The sequence below is a fragment of the Vitis vinifera genome, chromosome 11 (assembly GCF_030704535.1).
Source record: "Vitis vinifera cultivar Pinot Noir 40024 chromosome 11, ASM3070453v1".
Classification (NCBI taxonomy): Eukaryota; Viridiplantae; Streptophyta; class Magnoliopsida; order Vitales; family Vitaceae; genus Vitis; species Vitis vinifera.
In genome coordinates this window covers 3,392,592-3,409,268 of record NC_081815.1, presented here as the reverse complement: position 1 = coordinate 3,409,268, position 16,677 = coordinate 3,392,592, and the positions used below count along the sequence as shown (strand labels likewise).

General features: G+C 29.4%; 1 protein-coding gene and 1 long non-coding RNA gene across 3 annotated transcripts; one reads left to right on the top strand and one right to left on the bottom strand.

Moving 5' to 3' along the window:
• Positions 1 to 3,146: 3,146 nt before the first annotated feature.
• On the top strand, positions 3,147 to 6,097 carry LOC104880648 (uncharacterized). The gene is made up of 6 exons (XR_002031111.2): positions 3,147 to 3,337; positions 3,469 to 3,512; positions 4,812 to 4,900; positions 5,060 to 5,152; positions 5,235 to 5,342; positions 5,442 to 6,097. It is a non-coding gene; the product is annotated as an uncharacterized LOC104880648 (long non-coding RNA).
• A 2,306-nt stretch (positions 6,098 to 8,403) lies between these two features.
• Positions 8,404 to 13,110, bottom strand: LOC100252518 (probable sulfate transporter 3.5). Of its 2 annotated transcripts, none has more exons than XM_002281222.4 (11): positions 12,755 to 13,110; positions 12,465 to 12,672; positions 12,212 to 12,383; positions 11,977 to 12,042; positions 11,722 to 11,835; positions 9,965 to 10,081; positions 9,443 to 9,856; positions 9,174 to 9,364; positions 9,011 to 9,093; positions 8,831 to 8,907; positions 8,404 to 8,732 (listed from the first exon to the last, which is right to left on the bottom strand). In XM_002281222.4, the coding sequence occupies exons 1-11, from the start codon at positions 13,065 to 13,067 to the stop codon at positions 8,574 to 8,576; spliced, it is 1,914 nt and encodes a 637-aa protein (XP_002281258.1). In that variant the 5' UTR covers positions 13,068 to 13,110; the 3' UTR covers positions 8,404 to 8,573. The 2 variants fall into 2 exon arrangements, with proteins under 2 accessions (XP_002281258.1, XP_010656341.1); XM_010658039.2 differs by having other exon boundaries at positions 9,602 to 9,856.
• Positions 13,111 to 16,677: the final 3,567 nt, after the last annotated feature.

Genomic DNA, 16,677 nt, shown 5'->3' with positions numbered 1-16,677 from the left:
ATTAACTAATATCTTGACATCTTCGTTGGCTATAAATAAGCTTTCTCCTTGTATGAGAAAACATTCATTGATATTAAAAGATTTAAGAGATAAATCTTTTTGTTTCAATACAAATACTATCTCGGACAGAGATAAAATTCTCCCTATACAATAAGGCATTCATCAGCATAAAAAAATTCAATGAAAAAATCTCATTAATTTATCTTTAATGCTACTTTCAACATCAATTTAAACAGCATTGGTATAGAAAGAATCAAAGGGTAGACCTTTTTTATTCTATCTTTGATACTAGCTTTAGCATGACTTCGGTCCGGTTGGTCATAATTGGGAAAAACACCCATTCAGATCAATACAAGTGATACACTTCTTAAATAAGTTAAATTTTCTTTGTCTTTAAGAAATAAAAAATAAAAAAACTAATTTACTCTTAAAAAAACAAATATTTTTAATTGCATATATATATATATATATATATAGTTGTCTTATCATAAATAAGTTCTCTACAAAAAAATAGGTTTTTAGTGACGAATCTTTGGTCACGGCCACAAATATAGTGACCAAAGATATTATTTTGTCACGGCCAGGATAAAGTTGTGACTAAATGTGTTAATGTGGAAAAAAAAATATGTTTAGTCACGGTGATTTTATCAACCGTCACCAAAAGTATTGATGAGAGGGTATTTTAGTCACGGATTTTTTTGAAACCGTGACTATTTGTAAATTTATGGAGGGAAATTTTGGCGCCAATAATTTTAGTCACGGTAATTTTATCATCCGTGACAAAAAGTGTAACGAAAAGATGTTTTAGTCACGGTTTTTTGTAAAACCGTGACCATATATATATTGTGACTTTTAGTCACGCCATTGATTGACCGTGACTGTAGGGGAAGCTATAGTCACGAATTTCTCATGACCGTGACCAAATGCATAGAGGTTTATTTTAAATATTTTGAACCTATGGTCACGGGGTTCACATAATCGTGACCAAAAGTCTATTATTTATTTTGAACCATTTTTTGGGTTATCTATTATAATTTTTTAGAAAATTATATATATATATATATATATATACATATATATATATATATCATAAATAGAAATTATCATTAATAGTAATAATAATAGTTCTTATTAATTATAAAAAGTTTAAAGTTATATTACTATATTTTTTTTAAGTTAAGAAACAAATTAGTGTGTTACCTATTTTTCTTTAGTTAAAATTATTTAATTTCCTTGTTATGATTAATGTTTTAATAAGAAGCAAAATAAAGTTTAATATGTTAGTTTAAAAATATGATGGTTCAATTTGATATTATTTGATAAAAAGTTTAAATGCAAGTGAGTTAGCAAATTAAAAACAATTTTGATTTTATATATGATAAATAATTCTTATTATATTTAAAGTATCAATAGTCGTGATAAATAAATTTTACTACTAACAATTACTAGTAAAATTGTTTATAGTTTTATTTAATTTTCAATCATAAAATATTTTTTAATCTTTATGATTTTTGCAATACAGAAATAGTTTATAACTACAAAAATAACATTCTTTGTTTATGATTAAAAATAAAAGTTCTAAACTTTTATAATTCTTAAATTTGTAAAATTAACAAATTTATAAAGTTAAAATTCATGGAAAAATATTCTTAAACGCACCATTCTTTGTTTATGTTTATTATATTTAGTACCAAATGGAAGTCTGAAATTCTGTTGTCCAAATGTATGATGAAATTAAGCTACAAGCATATGGGATAAGGTAGAAATTAATATCATTAAATATGAAAAAAATGATACCATATGATAAAATAATAATAGATTGGTATAAGATATAAAGAGACACGTGACTGAAAATAATGAAGACAGAGTAGGAGTAGAATGCACATGTAACATTTCCTAGCACCTAAGGCCCACAAAAATACTAATAAATTATAGTTTTATTTGTGAAGTATTTTGACATTTTCATAAACAGTTATACAAAAAACAGTTTTTTAAAACATTTTGAAAATTTTGTTAGCGGATGTATTTTAAAATAAAAGTCGATTTAGAAACCTATAATATTTTCAATATATTTTTTATGTTTTTAAATATGTTTAAAAAATAACTTTTATATGTTATATTTTATTTTTGATTATTCTTTGTATTTATATAATTATTTTTGAAAATATCTTTTACTCTAATAAGTGAAAACAATTTAAGATAACTAAAAATATTAATATTTTTTTAAAATATCTTATTTTTTGTTTTTAAGAACAAAATTTTTTTTCCCCTCTATGGTTTACTTATTTATTTATTTATTATTAAGAATAAAAAATTGTTATAATTAAAAGCTCGTTAGCAAACACTGCCTATACCTTTGAATTATTTTAGAAAAAGAACATTTTATATATGATAAATAATAGGTTTTATAATAAGATAAGTTATTATTAGAAGATTTTATTAAATTTTATCATCATTAATATTAACATCACTAAGAGCAGTTATTTCTTTTTTAGTAAACTTAAATTTACTAAACATGTTTAACTATTAAAATTTTAAAATATAGAACTTGATAAATTTCTAATATAAAATTTTAAAATTTTAAAACTTGATAAAACTTTGAAAATAACAATTTTAAAATATAAAACTTGATAATTTTCTCATACATAATTGTAAAATTTAAAATTTTAAAACTTGATAAAAAAATTTAAAATATAATACTTGATAAATTTCTAATATAAAATTTTTAAATTTTAAACTTGATAATTTTAAAAATTGAAAAACTTTATAAAACTTAATAAAAATTTTAAAGCAACACTTTGAGTAAAACATTGAACTTTCAAAATTAATTTTAAATTTTAAAATAATTGTAAATTTAAAATTTTAAAATAATTGATAATAACCACGGCCAACATTTTAACTCTTAAAATGTTAAAATGAGATTTGATAATAACCATATATAAAGCCATGAATATAAAGTCTCACATACTTTCCAATATAATATATCACTTTCCAATATAATATTTAACTATGTGGGCCTTAACCATTGACTTTCCAATATCAAAGACACAGGCAACGTTTTTTTAACCCATTTAACCATTGAGTAAAAGCCTTCTCCCAAACATTTCCAATATAAAAGCCCCTCTCTTCTGCCAACAAAACTCAATTTCTCTTCCTCTCCAAAACCCACGGCCATAAAACCCACAAAATCTACCCACAGCCCCCATTGCTTGGAGGAAGCCATTTCCGGAAAAAGCTTATGGAAGCCATGCCGAAGAAGCCCCATGGAAGCTATGGTCCGTAAAGCCAAAGCCACCTCCAAGAAACTCCCGTAAAAATCGTTTCTCTCTAGGTTTTGGTGAGTTTTGGGATTTTTTTTTTTTTTTGAGTTTTGTTAATTGGTATTTTGGAAATGTTTGTGATTAGGTTTGAGATTCCATTGTTATTGGGTTTATTTTCATTTTATCGGGTTTATTTCCATTGTTATAGGGTTTTGGTGCTTTTGGAAAAACCACACTTAATTACTTCCTAAGGTATAATTTCTCTCTAGTTTCTCTCTCTATTTTTTCTATGATTTAATTCTGATTTCATTGTTATTGGGTTTATTTCCATTGTTACTGTGTAATGAAAGAATTTTTCTTTTGTTTGTTGCATTCTCTTCAATTGCCTATTTCCATTGGGTTTAATTATTGTGTTGAAAATTTGATTAGTTTCCAACAATGTTGTTTTTTCTTTGTTTTTGTAGCTTTGAGTTTGTGAACATGTTGATATGGATTAAAACCATATATTCCACACTCCACGTTTCTGTTGCTTTGTTTTTTTTGTCCTATTTATGAGTCTCACAAACAATAATATTTTACAAAATTTTAAATATTTTATTTGTATATCAAATAGTCATACAATTAAGACACATCACTTTTATGAATATTATTTTCCATGAAAGATAGATTTTTATACCATATGTCACACTTTAGTTAAGGATATGGTAATTTAAACAAATATTTTTTAAGATAGTCCTAAAAATTATTTTAAATTTTATGATACCCATTAAGTGTATTAGGAAATTGCCTTTTCAATTAAATATTAAAATATTTTTTAAAAGACAATTTTAAATTAAAATTAAAATTATCTTCTTTTTTTTTAAAGTAATTTTAAATTGCCTTTTCAATAATATTTTTTTAGCTTTGGGAACTCATATTACCAACTATCTAAAATCCATGATATTTTAAGAAGATAAAAAAAAAATAGAAAGTAGATAAAAAAAAAAAATTATAATTTAAGAACTATTAATTATATAATAAGAGATACAAATAATTATGGAAAAGTTTGTATACAAATAACTGTTTAAAAAAATAATTATATAAATATATAAAATAAAATATTATATATAAAATTTATTTTAAAAATATTTTAAATTTTTAAATATTCTTTTGTTTTATTAAACATAATTATTAAAACTCTTTTATAAAACTCTTTTTAAAAATAATTATCAAACATGCTATTAAAAATTTTGAATCATAATTCTTTCTAAATAAATTCATTATACAATTAATAATATAGAATGAAACTTAAGTATGTAATAGCTCCCACCATAAGTCCCCTAAAATTTAATGATTTTCCATGTGGCATGACATCATGTCATAGTCAAATCATTTCCATCCTAAAATAAATAAAGAAATTTACAATAGTGGTGCAAACTAGATTGCAATGGTGGATTAATTAAAGTTAAAGTAAATCCCTCAATGCATCCAAACTTACATGATTAAAGAAATTTTATAAATTAGAATTATGAAATAAAATGAAGGCCAAGTATTATAACCCTTATAATACAGATGAGGAGAGATTGTGTCATCGACCTCCACACTTATCGGATGATGATTGGAGGTGGCTCATCCACTTTTGGGGTACACCTGAGGCCAAGGTAAAGATAATGATCTTTTCTTGATAATGTATCTTATGATACTCATATTCACATAAAATGATATTTATTAGTTATATCTAACCTAATACTTCATGTATATAACTTTTATTATGTTTCTATTACCTATATAGGTAACTTGCTATTTTTTAATTGATGTAGGATATCTCATAAAAAAACAAGGCAAATAGGGCAAAACAAGTGATAAAGCATACATCGGGATCAAAAAGTTATGCTCAAATTCGATATGAACAGGTTGAAATTTATTATTAATATGATTTGTTTGTACATAAATAATTCATCATAAATAACTCAATTGTTTTACTTATAAGAATAGGCACAAAAGAAGGAGGATCGAAGTGAGCCCAATAGAATTGAGATGTTTGCCCTGACACACACAAGAAAAGATGGGACGCCTGTTGATGATCATTCTAAGGAGATTATGGTAATGAAGTAAATAAATTTTATATACTTGTATTTCAGTCATAGCCTCATACTAAATTATTTTAAAAGTCTAACAATTTTTTATTTTTTATAATTCCAGGATCAATTTCAACAATTACTATCTCAACCTGAGGGGACATCTTCTTCTACTTCTGCATCATCTGGAGCATCTACATCTGTAGCATCTACATATGTAGATGAGATATATACTCAAGTCATGGGTCCAGAGGCATGGTCGTGTTCGAGGGTATGGATTTGGTCCTACTCCTACCTCAATCTTTGGTTCTACTAGTAGGAGACGATCAGGAGTTATTCTTTCAACACAACTTGAAAATGCCCAAGAGATGCTAATAGCTGCAGAACAAAAGTTTACAACTGCAACTGAAGAACTCTCAAATGTGAAAGATGAACTCTCACATGTGAAAGAAACATTTGAAGAGAGGTTGATAGAAGTTCAAAAGAAGACACGTGAAGAAGTGAAAGAAGAGTTTGAAGAAAAAATGATGGAAATGCAAAGAAAAATGCAAGCACAAATTCAAGAACAGATGATGCAACAATTTCAGCAAAAGTAGTAGACATTTGAAGATTTTGCTATATCTTTATATAATAGATTCTCTTAACTTTTTTTTTGAAGATTATGCTACTTATTTATATGATAGATTCTCCTAACTTTTTTTGCTTTCTATGACTATTATGTGATGTTTGGTTGGTTGATTTGTTATATTATGTTAGAATGTGAAACTAAATTTGAATCTCTTTGTTTTTTGTTTGTTTGGTTTTTTTTTTGTTATATTATGTTTTTTTTATTTAATGACTTATATTGATATATAAGTTTTTAACTAGCTTGGAATAATTGATTGTAATATATTGAAATTGGTTTAATTGTTTAATTGCATATACAGGTCTAAAATGGGTTTGTTTGGGTTTATAACAGGTTTGGGAAATTTTAATTTATAAAAAACCAATGTCCAAAATATAACATATTTTAGTCACGGGCACTAAAAAATTGTGACCATAAGTGTGCTTTTAGTCACGCTTAAAATGAATCGTCACCAAAAGTTAGGGATAGCGGTCATAATACACTTAATGTTTAGTCACGGTCACTTAATTACTGTGACCATATACCTATATTTAGTCACGATTAGGGGCATTGACCGTGACAAAAAGTTGGCATTTGGTCACGGTTAGGGTCATTGACCGTGACAAAAAGTTGACATTTGGTCACGGTTAGAGGCATTGACCGTGACCAAAAGTTGACATTTGGCCACGGTTAGTGGCATTGACCGTGACGAAAAGTTGACATTTGGCCACGGTTAGAGGCATTGACCGTGACCAAAAGGTGACATTTGGTCACGGTTAGAGGCATTGACCGTGACCAAAAGTTGATATTTAGTCACGGTCATTTTTATTAACCGTGACTATAGACTTACATGTAGTCACGGTTAGGGTACTGACTGTGACCAAAGGTTAAACATATAGTCACGGTTTATTACCTGACCGTGACCAATACCTTTAGCTACGCCTCATACTGTGACGCTCGGTCACGGTTTCATAAGACCGCGACAATAGGTTTTGGTCACGGATATATACGATTTGGTGACGGTTGGCGACGTCACCAAAAATCCTATTTCTTGTAGGGTCTTATCCATTTAAATTAATTGTTCTCTTAATCTTGAATATTTTTTTCTTAAATATATTAATTTTTTTAATATTAGAGAGTTATATAAATAATAGTTATTAATCTAACTAATATATTAATTAAATAATTTTCAAATATATATTATATAGTTGTCTTTTCATAAATAAACTATTTTCCATGAAAAATGATAATATAATAAAATAATAACTCAATTAATAATTTTCATCAATAAAAAATAAATTATAACAATAGTGAATAAATTAGCTTGATGAGAAAGAAGAGTTTTAGTCTCCTAAGACAAAAGATGGACACGGCCTACAAGACCAAATTTTTTTTATGTTTAACTCTCTTTGTATCTAAGGAAGAGAGACTGAAGTTGATCATGAAGTTCATACGAAGTAGTATGATTCATGGAGGTGTTGTAATCATAATCTCTCGGGGTAAAAAAGAACCAAGATAAGTGGAAGTGTGGAAGTATATTTGTGCTTCAAATGAAAACCAACTTCAAATAAGTGTAATTTGTGCTTAAAAGGTTTTTGAAAATGCATTAAAAGTGTACCTAGTCGATTCCTCAATTTTTTAGAGCTCAAGACTTACAAAAATTCAAAAAGGGAATTTCAATGGCATTACTAATTGATTGCCTAGTGGATTGGTTGAAGAATGATTCAACGATAGCTAACAACTAAACTATTCAACGATAATATAATCAATTGAATTGCTTGTTCTAATGGTCATCTACAAATCATACTGAATAAGTGGAGAGCCACATAGTGTCTAAGAGGGGCAATCCCTCACTAAAAATTAAATTGACATTATGGAGGTTTAAACCCATTCTTAAAGAAAATTGAAGAGTCTCAAGTGTTTTTCTTTTAGCGCACCTACTCATTTACTTGCTAATCTTGATTAGTACATCTTAATCTTAGTATTATTTTATATATTTGAGTCTCAAATTGCAAACCATAAGGAGAACTTTGAGTGATTTCCCTTCTTATATCTTGTGTGATGGACCACTCAAGTGGCTGTAAAGGTTGGTTGGAGCCTTGAAACTAAGTGTATGATCATTGAATCACTATAAAATTCTTGTTTGCATCTCTCGTCTCTTTTTAATATTTATTTTCCTTGCAATTGCATTGTTAATAGTTATTTCAATTAGGATTAAATTTTTGCAAAGACATCAACACCCAATTCACCATCCAAAAGTGTTAACCATCAATTGATGATATATAAGAGAATTCAACCCCCTCTCCACCTCTTCACCTCTCCCTTCAACCTTTAAGCCTTACCGAAGCCACCCTCCATGGCTTGATATTGGAACTTATTTCCATGATTTGTTCACCAAAAAAACATATAAAATTAGACCCATTTACGCTTTGAGAACTTGCTATATACCATCTCAACTTCACAATCAGGGAAATATTGCATATGCAGCAATAAGATATCTAATGAATAGATTTTCTTTATTGGAACAACACAATAACTGACTCTGCGGTTGGAAGATCGATTTCTTCCTTCTTTAAACACAAAATTAGAGAACGAGTCCAATCTACAATGACAAATTTCTAGATCATAAACTAATGCAGCAACACAGTCATCCTAAGAGTCACCCTTCTGAGGCGATTGATTGAGTGAAAATTGACATGTCTTGACTGCATCTTCAACTGATAAGAAGATAGATTCCTTGCCTATGAGGTCCACGAATTTGGAAAGCATCATCTTCTCCAACACATTGATTCTGGGGTTTATTATTCCCATCTACAAAAGATACATCCATGTATATACATACGTTAAACCTTTTTAATTAAGATATTTTGAGAATGTTAGCAAAGAGAAAACGTTGCCATGGGGGTTACCTTAATTCCTTTTGCTAAAATGTTTCTTCGGATTTCAACCAGGGTTTCGATGCCTGTCATGTCAATAGTGGTAACTCCTACATGCCCCAAGTTATGATCTTGTATTAGCCAAAAGTTCTACGTACAAAAATGAGAAGTCAAATTATTTTATAGTAGGATGCTTATGGACAACAATTTTACCTCCCAAATCTAGTAAAACATGCTCAATATCTGCTGTTTTGGAGTTCGGATTGCCTTGTTCATCCCTAACCCACCTCATAATCCTGGTTGAAATTCGACCGAATCAAATGAATTATTGTGAGCATTTGTTAACAAGTGCTAAAAACATATTGGGAACACCTACCTTTCTTTAAGGTAAATGCAATTTGCAAAGTAAATTGGGGAACCCAGTTGAAGAACTATGATGCCCGGGACCCCGCTTGCAGCAGGATATTGCTCTACGTCGCGGTAGAGTGCTGAGTTTGGAATGTTCCCGAGCTTGCAAGTAGCAGGCCTAGCCACATAGAGAAGTGCTCGGACGATTGAAAGGCATACCTGAAACGAAACAAAGTTGGGGATGTTTACATTATTTTCACATTTTATGGAACTAGAGGAGTGGGAAGAAATCCTTACTGAGATCATTAGTCCCATATCCATGGTAATGAAGATGACTCCCAAAAATGCAGCCATGCAAATACAGAAATCAAACTTGTCGACCTTGTAGAGATGATAAACCTCGTCGTACTTGATGAGTCCAAGCATGGCTACGGTGATAATGGCAGAGAGAGCTACCTGAGGGGTGTAACGAAAGACAGGAGCCAAGAAGAGGAGAATCAGCATCATACAGAGTGCCATCACTACATTGGCCATTGGTGTCCTAGCCCCGGCATTGAAATTGACAGCAGTTTTTGAAAATGGGCCAGTAGTCAAATAACAAGAAGTGAAAGATCCAACAAGGTTCATCAGACCAAAGGCTATCATCTCTTTGTTTCCATCAGTTTGCTCATTTCTCTTCATGGCAAAGCTCCTTCCTATTGCTATCCCTTCCTGCAACACATGTTTAAATAAAAGTGAAGGCAAAGGAGAAGAAATTACTGAACATGTACTGAGAATCAACATAAACAAAACAGATGTCTGCGAGTAATGCTCTCTTACGGTTGTAGCCAAGATGCCTGTAAGCAAGCCCGCTTTTATGGGCGCCATTATATAGGCAGAGTTGAAGTTCAAATCGTAGATGGAAATGGGATTCAATCCTTTCTTCAAAGGACCAACCTGACATATTTTTTACGTTAGCAAGACTACAGTAAAGAGCAAAACCATGAGTAGTGTTATATTTTAGTTGATGGCATGAATCCTTGATGCATCAAAGAAATAATTTACCAAAACATTCCAAAAAAGGAAAAAGAAAACAGTCCAGAGTCATTTGCAAAAACCCAAAACTAAATTGAAAAAATCATGTTAGCTTGTATCAGAGACGAGTCATATTCACAACTGGGAAATGGTTGGTTCGAAAAGGTGTAACACCTCTCAAAGTGAAAACCATGTGACGGATGATGCATGGCATCGCTCTAGGGACGTTCTGTTTGCCTATGTTTTTAAAAATAATTTTTAATAATAATTTTCAGAAAATTCTCAATTATTTTAAGATAAAATTCTATTTTTATTTTTCATGAAATTTATATATATATATGCATGATGTAAAAAATTTCAAAATATTTTTTATCTTTTCAATTATTATTAAAAAAGCTAACAAATTGTAATAAAATCATTTTTTTTATGTCAAATATGTTTTCTAAGTTGTAAATGAGTTTTTTTTGTTAAAACTACTTCGTATTTTCAAGAACAATTATCAAATAGCACTTTAAGGGTGTGTTTAGGAATGTTTTATTAAAAAATAATTATTTAATATTTTTTAAAACAAAAATCTATTTATAAATATTTTTAAATGGTGTGTAACTTTTCTTTTATTACTTAGTTAATTTTTTTTTATTAAATAAAAAACCCAAAATAATTTTTTGAAATAACTAAAACACAACCTCAACAAATTCTCACCATATTAATACTTAATAATTAACAATAATAAAATAATAAAAAACAATTTAATATTAATGTTATTAAATTATATTTAAAATTAAGTTAAATTAAATATAAAACAAATAAACAAACATCACCTCAATTTGTTTTCTCCATTTCTAATTATTTTTAAAATAATTTTTATTTATAATATATTATTTTAATTATTCTTTATATTTATGTAATTAATTTTTAAAATAATAGCATAAAATAAGTGAAAATAAATAAATAATTCGACAATAATTAAAACATGTTCTAAAAAAACTTGTCACTTTTATTTTTTTTCTAAAAACCAAAAGAAGAAAATCATTTTTGAAAACAATTCCACACATGGCCTAAGTTTTCGGTCACATGCTGCGATGCAAATGTTCGGCCACATATATTTGGTACCCAACACAATCATGAATTTTCGTGGCGTGTTGAATTAACAATTTGTTTGGTATTAGGTATTTGTGTGAATAGGTCATCACAGCAAATAGGGAACTAATGCATAACGCAAGTTTCTACCATGTGATCATTTTTATTTTATTTTTTATAATTTAATTTAATTTATAAAAATTAGAGTAAAATTTTTTTAGTATTTTTAATACTTGAAAAATTTTATTATTAAAGTGTTAAAAATAATAAAATCTAGCTCACAAAATGACTTAAAATATGAATCGTTGACCCATTGAACCTAGAGTAACCGATAATAACGGCGGAACTAATTTTTAAAAATTTGGCATAACGGATAAAACTGGCGGGTGGATAACCATGGCCGAAACCCTAAGGCGATGGTGATGGTCACACGCTCCTTTATCCATGGTATCTGACCCATAATACGAGAAAACAACACTTACAGTGTGGATTCCATGTTTATCCCCGTCAGCGAAATAGGCAATGATGCACCCGATTACCACTGTCACCATTGGAGCCACTGCTGACACCCAAAATAGCTGTGGTTTCTTCTTCCTCTGAAAATATATGGTAGAAATTAATTTTATTTTTTTTCTTATTTTGATTCTACAGTACCAACTTGACTCGTTGGTTCTTGCATGTGTCTTCTCTGCTCATTTTTGTAGACAAAATAATGGAGATTAAGAGAGAAAGGTTACCAGTTGTACTGTGAAGAGGAGGAAAGAAAGGAAGATTATGCCTAATAGCGCACTCTCCCATCTCCACTGCAGAAAGTTGTGAAAATGGAAAGCCATTATTGTTGATCAACAACCAATATAAAGTTAAAAGTGCAGTTTGAATTGATATGCCAAAACCTCCCAATGATCTTCAAATGGAATGATTTCATTTAAAAGAAAAAGAGAGGTGTCTGTGATATGGAATTGGAATTGAAACCTGGTGTCTAAACTTGAAGACGGCTTTCAGAACGGAGACGACATTAGTTTTAGTAGTGAATTGCTTCAATCCAAGAAAACCCTTGAGCTGTTGGAGACTGATGATGGTTGCTGTGCCTCCCATGAAGCCGGTGATGGTGGAATGCGATAAGAAATCCACCAAAATCCCCAGTCTGCACAGCCAATACCGTTATGTTTCTTCCTATATATTTGGATCCAGGAAACAAACGATTAATGAATATCGATCATCTTACCTTAGAACACCTAAGATTGTCTGTAAGATCCCAGTGCAGAACGCAGTCGTGAAGACCAAATTAAGATACAATGTTGGATCCTCATCCGGGGACACTTTTTCTTTAATGGTAGAAGCTATAAGCAAGGACGACGCAGCTATGGTTCCCACTGCAAGATACTTGGAGGTCCCAAACACAGCGTACACAAAAGGCGGGATAAAACTCGAATCTGAAAAAGAACATGAATAAATACAAAACTAAAAACAAATCCGAAATTATCAACGATCGATATATCCATGAATCCTACTTACACAGGCCAATGATGGGAGGAATCTCAGCGAGCTTAGCGTAACTGATCCCCTGAGGTATGGCGAGGCTGGCGATGGTGATCCCCGCCAGAAAATCATATCTAAAGAATTGGAAATTATATTTGGGTAGCCATTCTAACATGGGAACACAATATTGGAAGATTTTTATGGTTCGACGCTTCGGCGGTTCATTCCGGAACTCCTGGAAAGGATCATCGGCAAAGAAGGTCTCCTTGAGATCAGATCTGAGGACGGTGGCAAAGTTCCGACGGTCGGAGAAATTCACGGTGACTTCAGATTCACGAGAGTTTTCCATGGCTTTGTGATGAGGAAAATCGGAGTGGATTAGTTGGAGGATTACGTGGTTTATATAGAGAAAAATTCCAATAATGTTACCTCAATGGATAAACGGATAAACATAGTCAAATAGTAAGTCCTTCATCTTACTTTACTTAAGGGATAAAAGAATCAGTCGTCTCAAAAGCAGCTGCCTGCGATTGCGGCTACTCTCCTTCGTCTCACCATGGAGCTGGAAAGCTGCCGTATCTTCTGCAAGTTTGCATTCAAATATTGCCACGTTGGATCAACCCAAAATGCTATGAATTATTTTTTATTATAAAAAATATTATGATTCTTTATTTAATTTAATTTATTTAGTTGTATCCGGTTATTAAAACTTTGTTTTCTTTTGGAAACTTGGATAAATCCAAAAAATTATATTTTATTATTATTATTATTATTATTATTATTATTATTATTTTTAAATATTCTGAATCGGCTGCTATATGTTTTACATTCATAATCTCACCTATTCGATGACGCTGTCATGATAATATATTTCCACTTGGAAAAGGGTGATGGGCATGCAAATTGCAAAGCAAGAAAACAGATATGGAGTTGTTACACCACTTGTAGTCATGGATGGTTTCACTGTTAGAAACGGTTTCTATTTTAAAAATAAAATAATTTTCTTTTGTATTTAAATATTATTTTTCCTAAAAACAGATAAAACGTGGATACATCTCATATGTCATATTGGGTAACCACCCATGTATAGACTTGAGGCGACAGATTATTTGGTATAATAACTACTCTTAATCTTTTTTAATCGGAAGAAGAGAAGAAAAAAAAAAATTGTTAAAGATGTACGATAATTTCAAAGGGATAAGGAAACCCTATAAGAACAGGTTTACGAGTTACATCGAAGTATAATTAACCAACAAAATCCTTATTTTGTGTGAATCTTATTACCATTGAACTTGTACTTTCATTTTATTACTCAAAGATTTTTTTAATATCCACGTTTCACCAAATGTTTTTTTAATTATGGATAAGTTAAAAAAAAATTTATATATGTATAATATTTTATATCATAAATACATTTTTTAATTAAATAATCTATTACTATTTTATTTGTTTACATGTAAATACGATGAAATTTATAAATATTTGATTTTGAATAAGTTTCAAACATCCTTCATTAATTATCTAATTGAAGTAAGAGCTTATTCTTTTTATCACGAGAATCCATTACTATTGTTTAGTCTTTTTCAATCTATAAATTCACGAATCGATTATTCCCCATTAGTGGTTATTATACCATCTCTATTGAATCATTATCTAAATGTTGACCGGAAAATATTTTTATTATTCTATTAGAACCTCTAATATTTGACCTAAGGCAATTTTATTCTCTATCTTTGATCCATCAAAATTTAGTTTAAATTTCCTATTGATAGTAGGAATCCATCAAAGTCATTTTTTAATCACTTGAAGAATATCATGTCTTTCATTCTAAATAATATGGTGAATTAAATATTTTCTGAATATTTAATTAGAAAGTTAAAAGGTAACTTTCTAAAAAATGGTTGAAATGGTCCTTTTTGGAACGCTACCGTACCTCTGAATTCCTATGTTTCACATGATAATGAAAATTTTCCCTAGAGGATGACGGAAAATCTTTTTTGTAACTTTTATAGACCATTTCAAGCCAAGATGAAAATTGACCTTCATTTGCTAAAAGGGTAAGATAAATGGATTTAATGGGATCCCAAATTCCTCAAATAAAAGGGCATAGATGTTTGTAATCTCAATTTTTCTAACTATAATTTTATTAGGAAAAATGGATTTTGATTTACTAATTTAAAAGAATATATAAAAGCACCAACTTTTATAAATCAGTTTTATATTTATCAATTTAAAAATATTTTAAAATACATACATTTTTTTATAAGTCACATATTTATTTCCTGAAAAAATGCATATGTCTTAAAATATTTTTAAATAGACGAATATAAAACTAATATAAAAAGTTGAAATTCTTTTTTCTATATTTTTTCAAATTAGTGAGTGAAAACCCACTTTTCCCAGTTTTAGTTGTTTATTTTTAATGTAAAATATCATTTTCAAATTCAATACAAAAATTATTTGGCTCTAAGGTGCTTCCTCGTTGCCCATGTTGCTAATTTATGAGAGAATTACTATCTTGGAAATGCCAAAAAAATTCTAAGTAATATCTACTAGGACATTGAGGGACAATTGAGGAAATGGATTGGAGATTCCACTCATTGGAATCCTTATTTATAAAATTATAAAGTTTTGCATCACAATTGATGCAATTTAAATTATTTTTTGTCTACAAATGAAACAAAAGGCAATATATAAATCCCAAAGTTTGTCCAAAAGTTAATTTTTTCCATAGTCTTTTATGCACCATTTTAGCTTAGCTCCAATATATTTTATATATGATTAATTATTTATTTCTAAATAGGCTCTAAAATTTATCCTAAATTATTTTTATATTAATATTGAACTCAATTTTATCCTTAAATTTTAAGCCCAGTTAACATTTCAATATTTTAATACACCAATATATTTTAAATTTAAAACTTTATTATCATGTTTTATTTCTATTTTTTATGTTTTATATTATTTTCTTTCTTTTTCTTCTTTCCTTTCCTCCCCACCCCACTCCACTCACTCCCTCGTTCTTTTGTCTTCCATACTCCCTCTCATACGTACCCTATGTTAGGAGACATTCCCCATTTTATTTTTTTAACATTTTCATTTTTTTCATTTTTCTCTTCACTTTATTTTTCTTCCTTCTTCTTCTTCCTCCAACTTACCCACACTTGTAGCCACACTCCACCTCTGGCACGACACCATCTCCCTCTTCTCTTATTTTTCTCCATTTTTTTTCTTTCTCTCCACCCAAACCCACTACACCACACCACCTATCAGCCAATTATCCCACAATCGCCATCAGCTAACCGGCAACACCACGTCCGACAATCGACAACCACCTCTCATTCCCTTCATCTCTCATCTCACCATTTTATCTCTTTTTTACTTTCATTCTTATTCATTTTTATTTTATTTATTTTATTTTGTTTTATTTTCTTACATACTCCACTCGCAACCTTCCTTCCATGTTATCCAAAAAAATGTGTAAGTTTATTTATGCATTTCTTTATTTTATTTTAATTTTTTTTTTCTTATAATTGTTTATGAAATTTGAGGTTGTTATTTAATATGAAACTTGAGTCAATTTGTTATTGGTGAAATTTGTTAGATTGGTTGTATCTGATATGAGCTTTGTTCATTTAAATTATTTGATTCAAGCATAAGATAGTTGTGGTATATTTGGGCTTTTGGGCTTGGTTTTGATAGTGTATTTAGATTTATTTGATCTGGGTATGAAACGTGTTAGAAAAATTAGGCTAATCCAACATAAGATAATCACTCTAGAGGAGAGGTGAATAGGGTGATAGTATTTTTTTTTACAAATTTAAATTATATGAATATAAGAGACAATTATATGTAAATATATAATAAAATATTATAAAAACAATTGCATATAAGGTAAAAGAGTAGGGAATAGAGAATGCAAACACAAGATTTTTATAGTAGTTCGGTACAACCCAGTC

Bases quoted from the DNA above. Each gene is read 5' to 3' on its own strand.
- LOC100252518 (XM_002281222.4), bottom strand. From the start codon at position 13,067: ATGGAAAACTCTCGTGAATCTGAAGTCACCGTGAATTTCTCCGACCGT. The intron at 9,857-9,964 runs GTAAGAGAGCAT...CATGTGTTGCAG, and splicing joins CAGGCATCTTGGCTACAACC to GAAGGGATAGCAATAGGAAG. The intron at 9,094-9,173 runs GTAGGTGTTCCC...AATTTCAACCAG, and splicing joins TGCATTTACCTTAAAGAAAG to GATTATGAGGTGGGTTAGGG.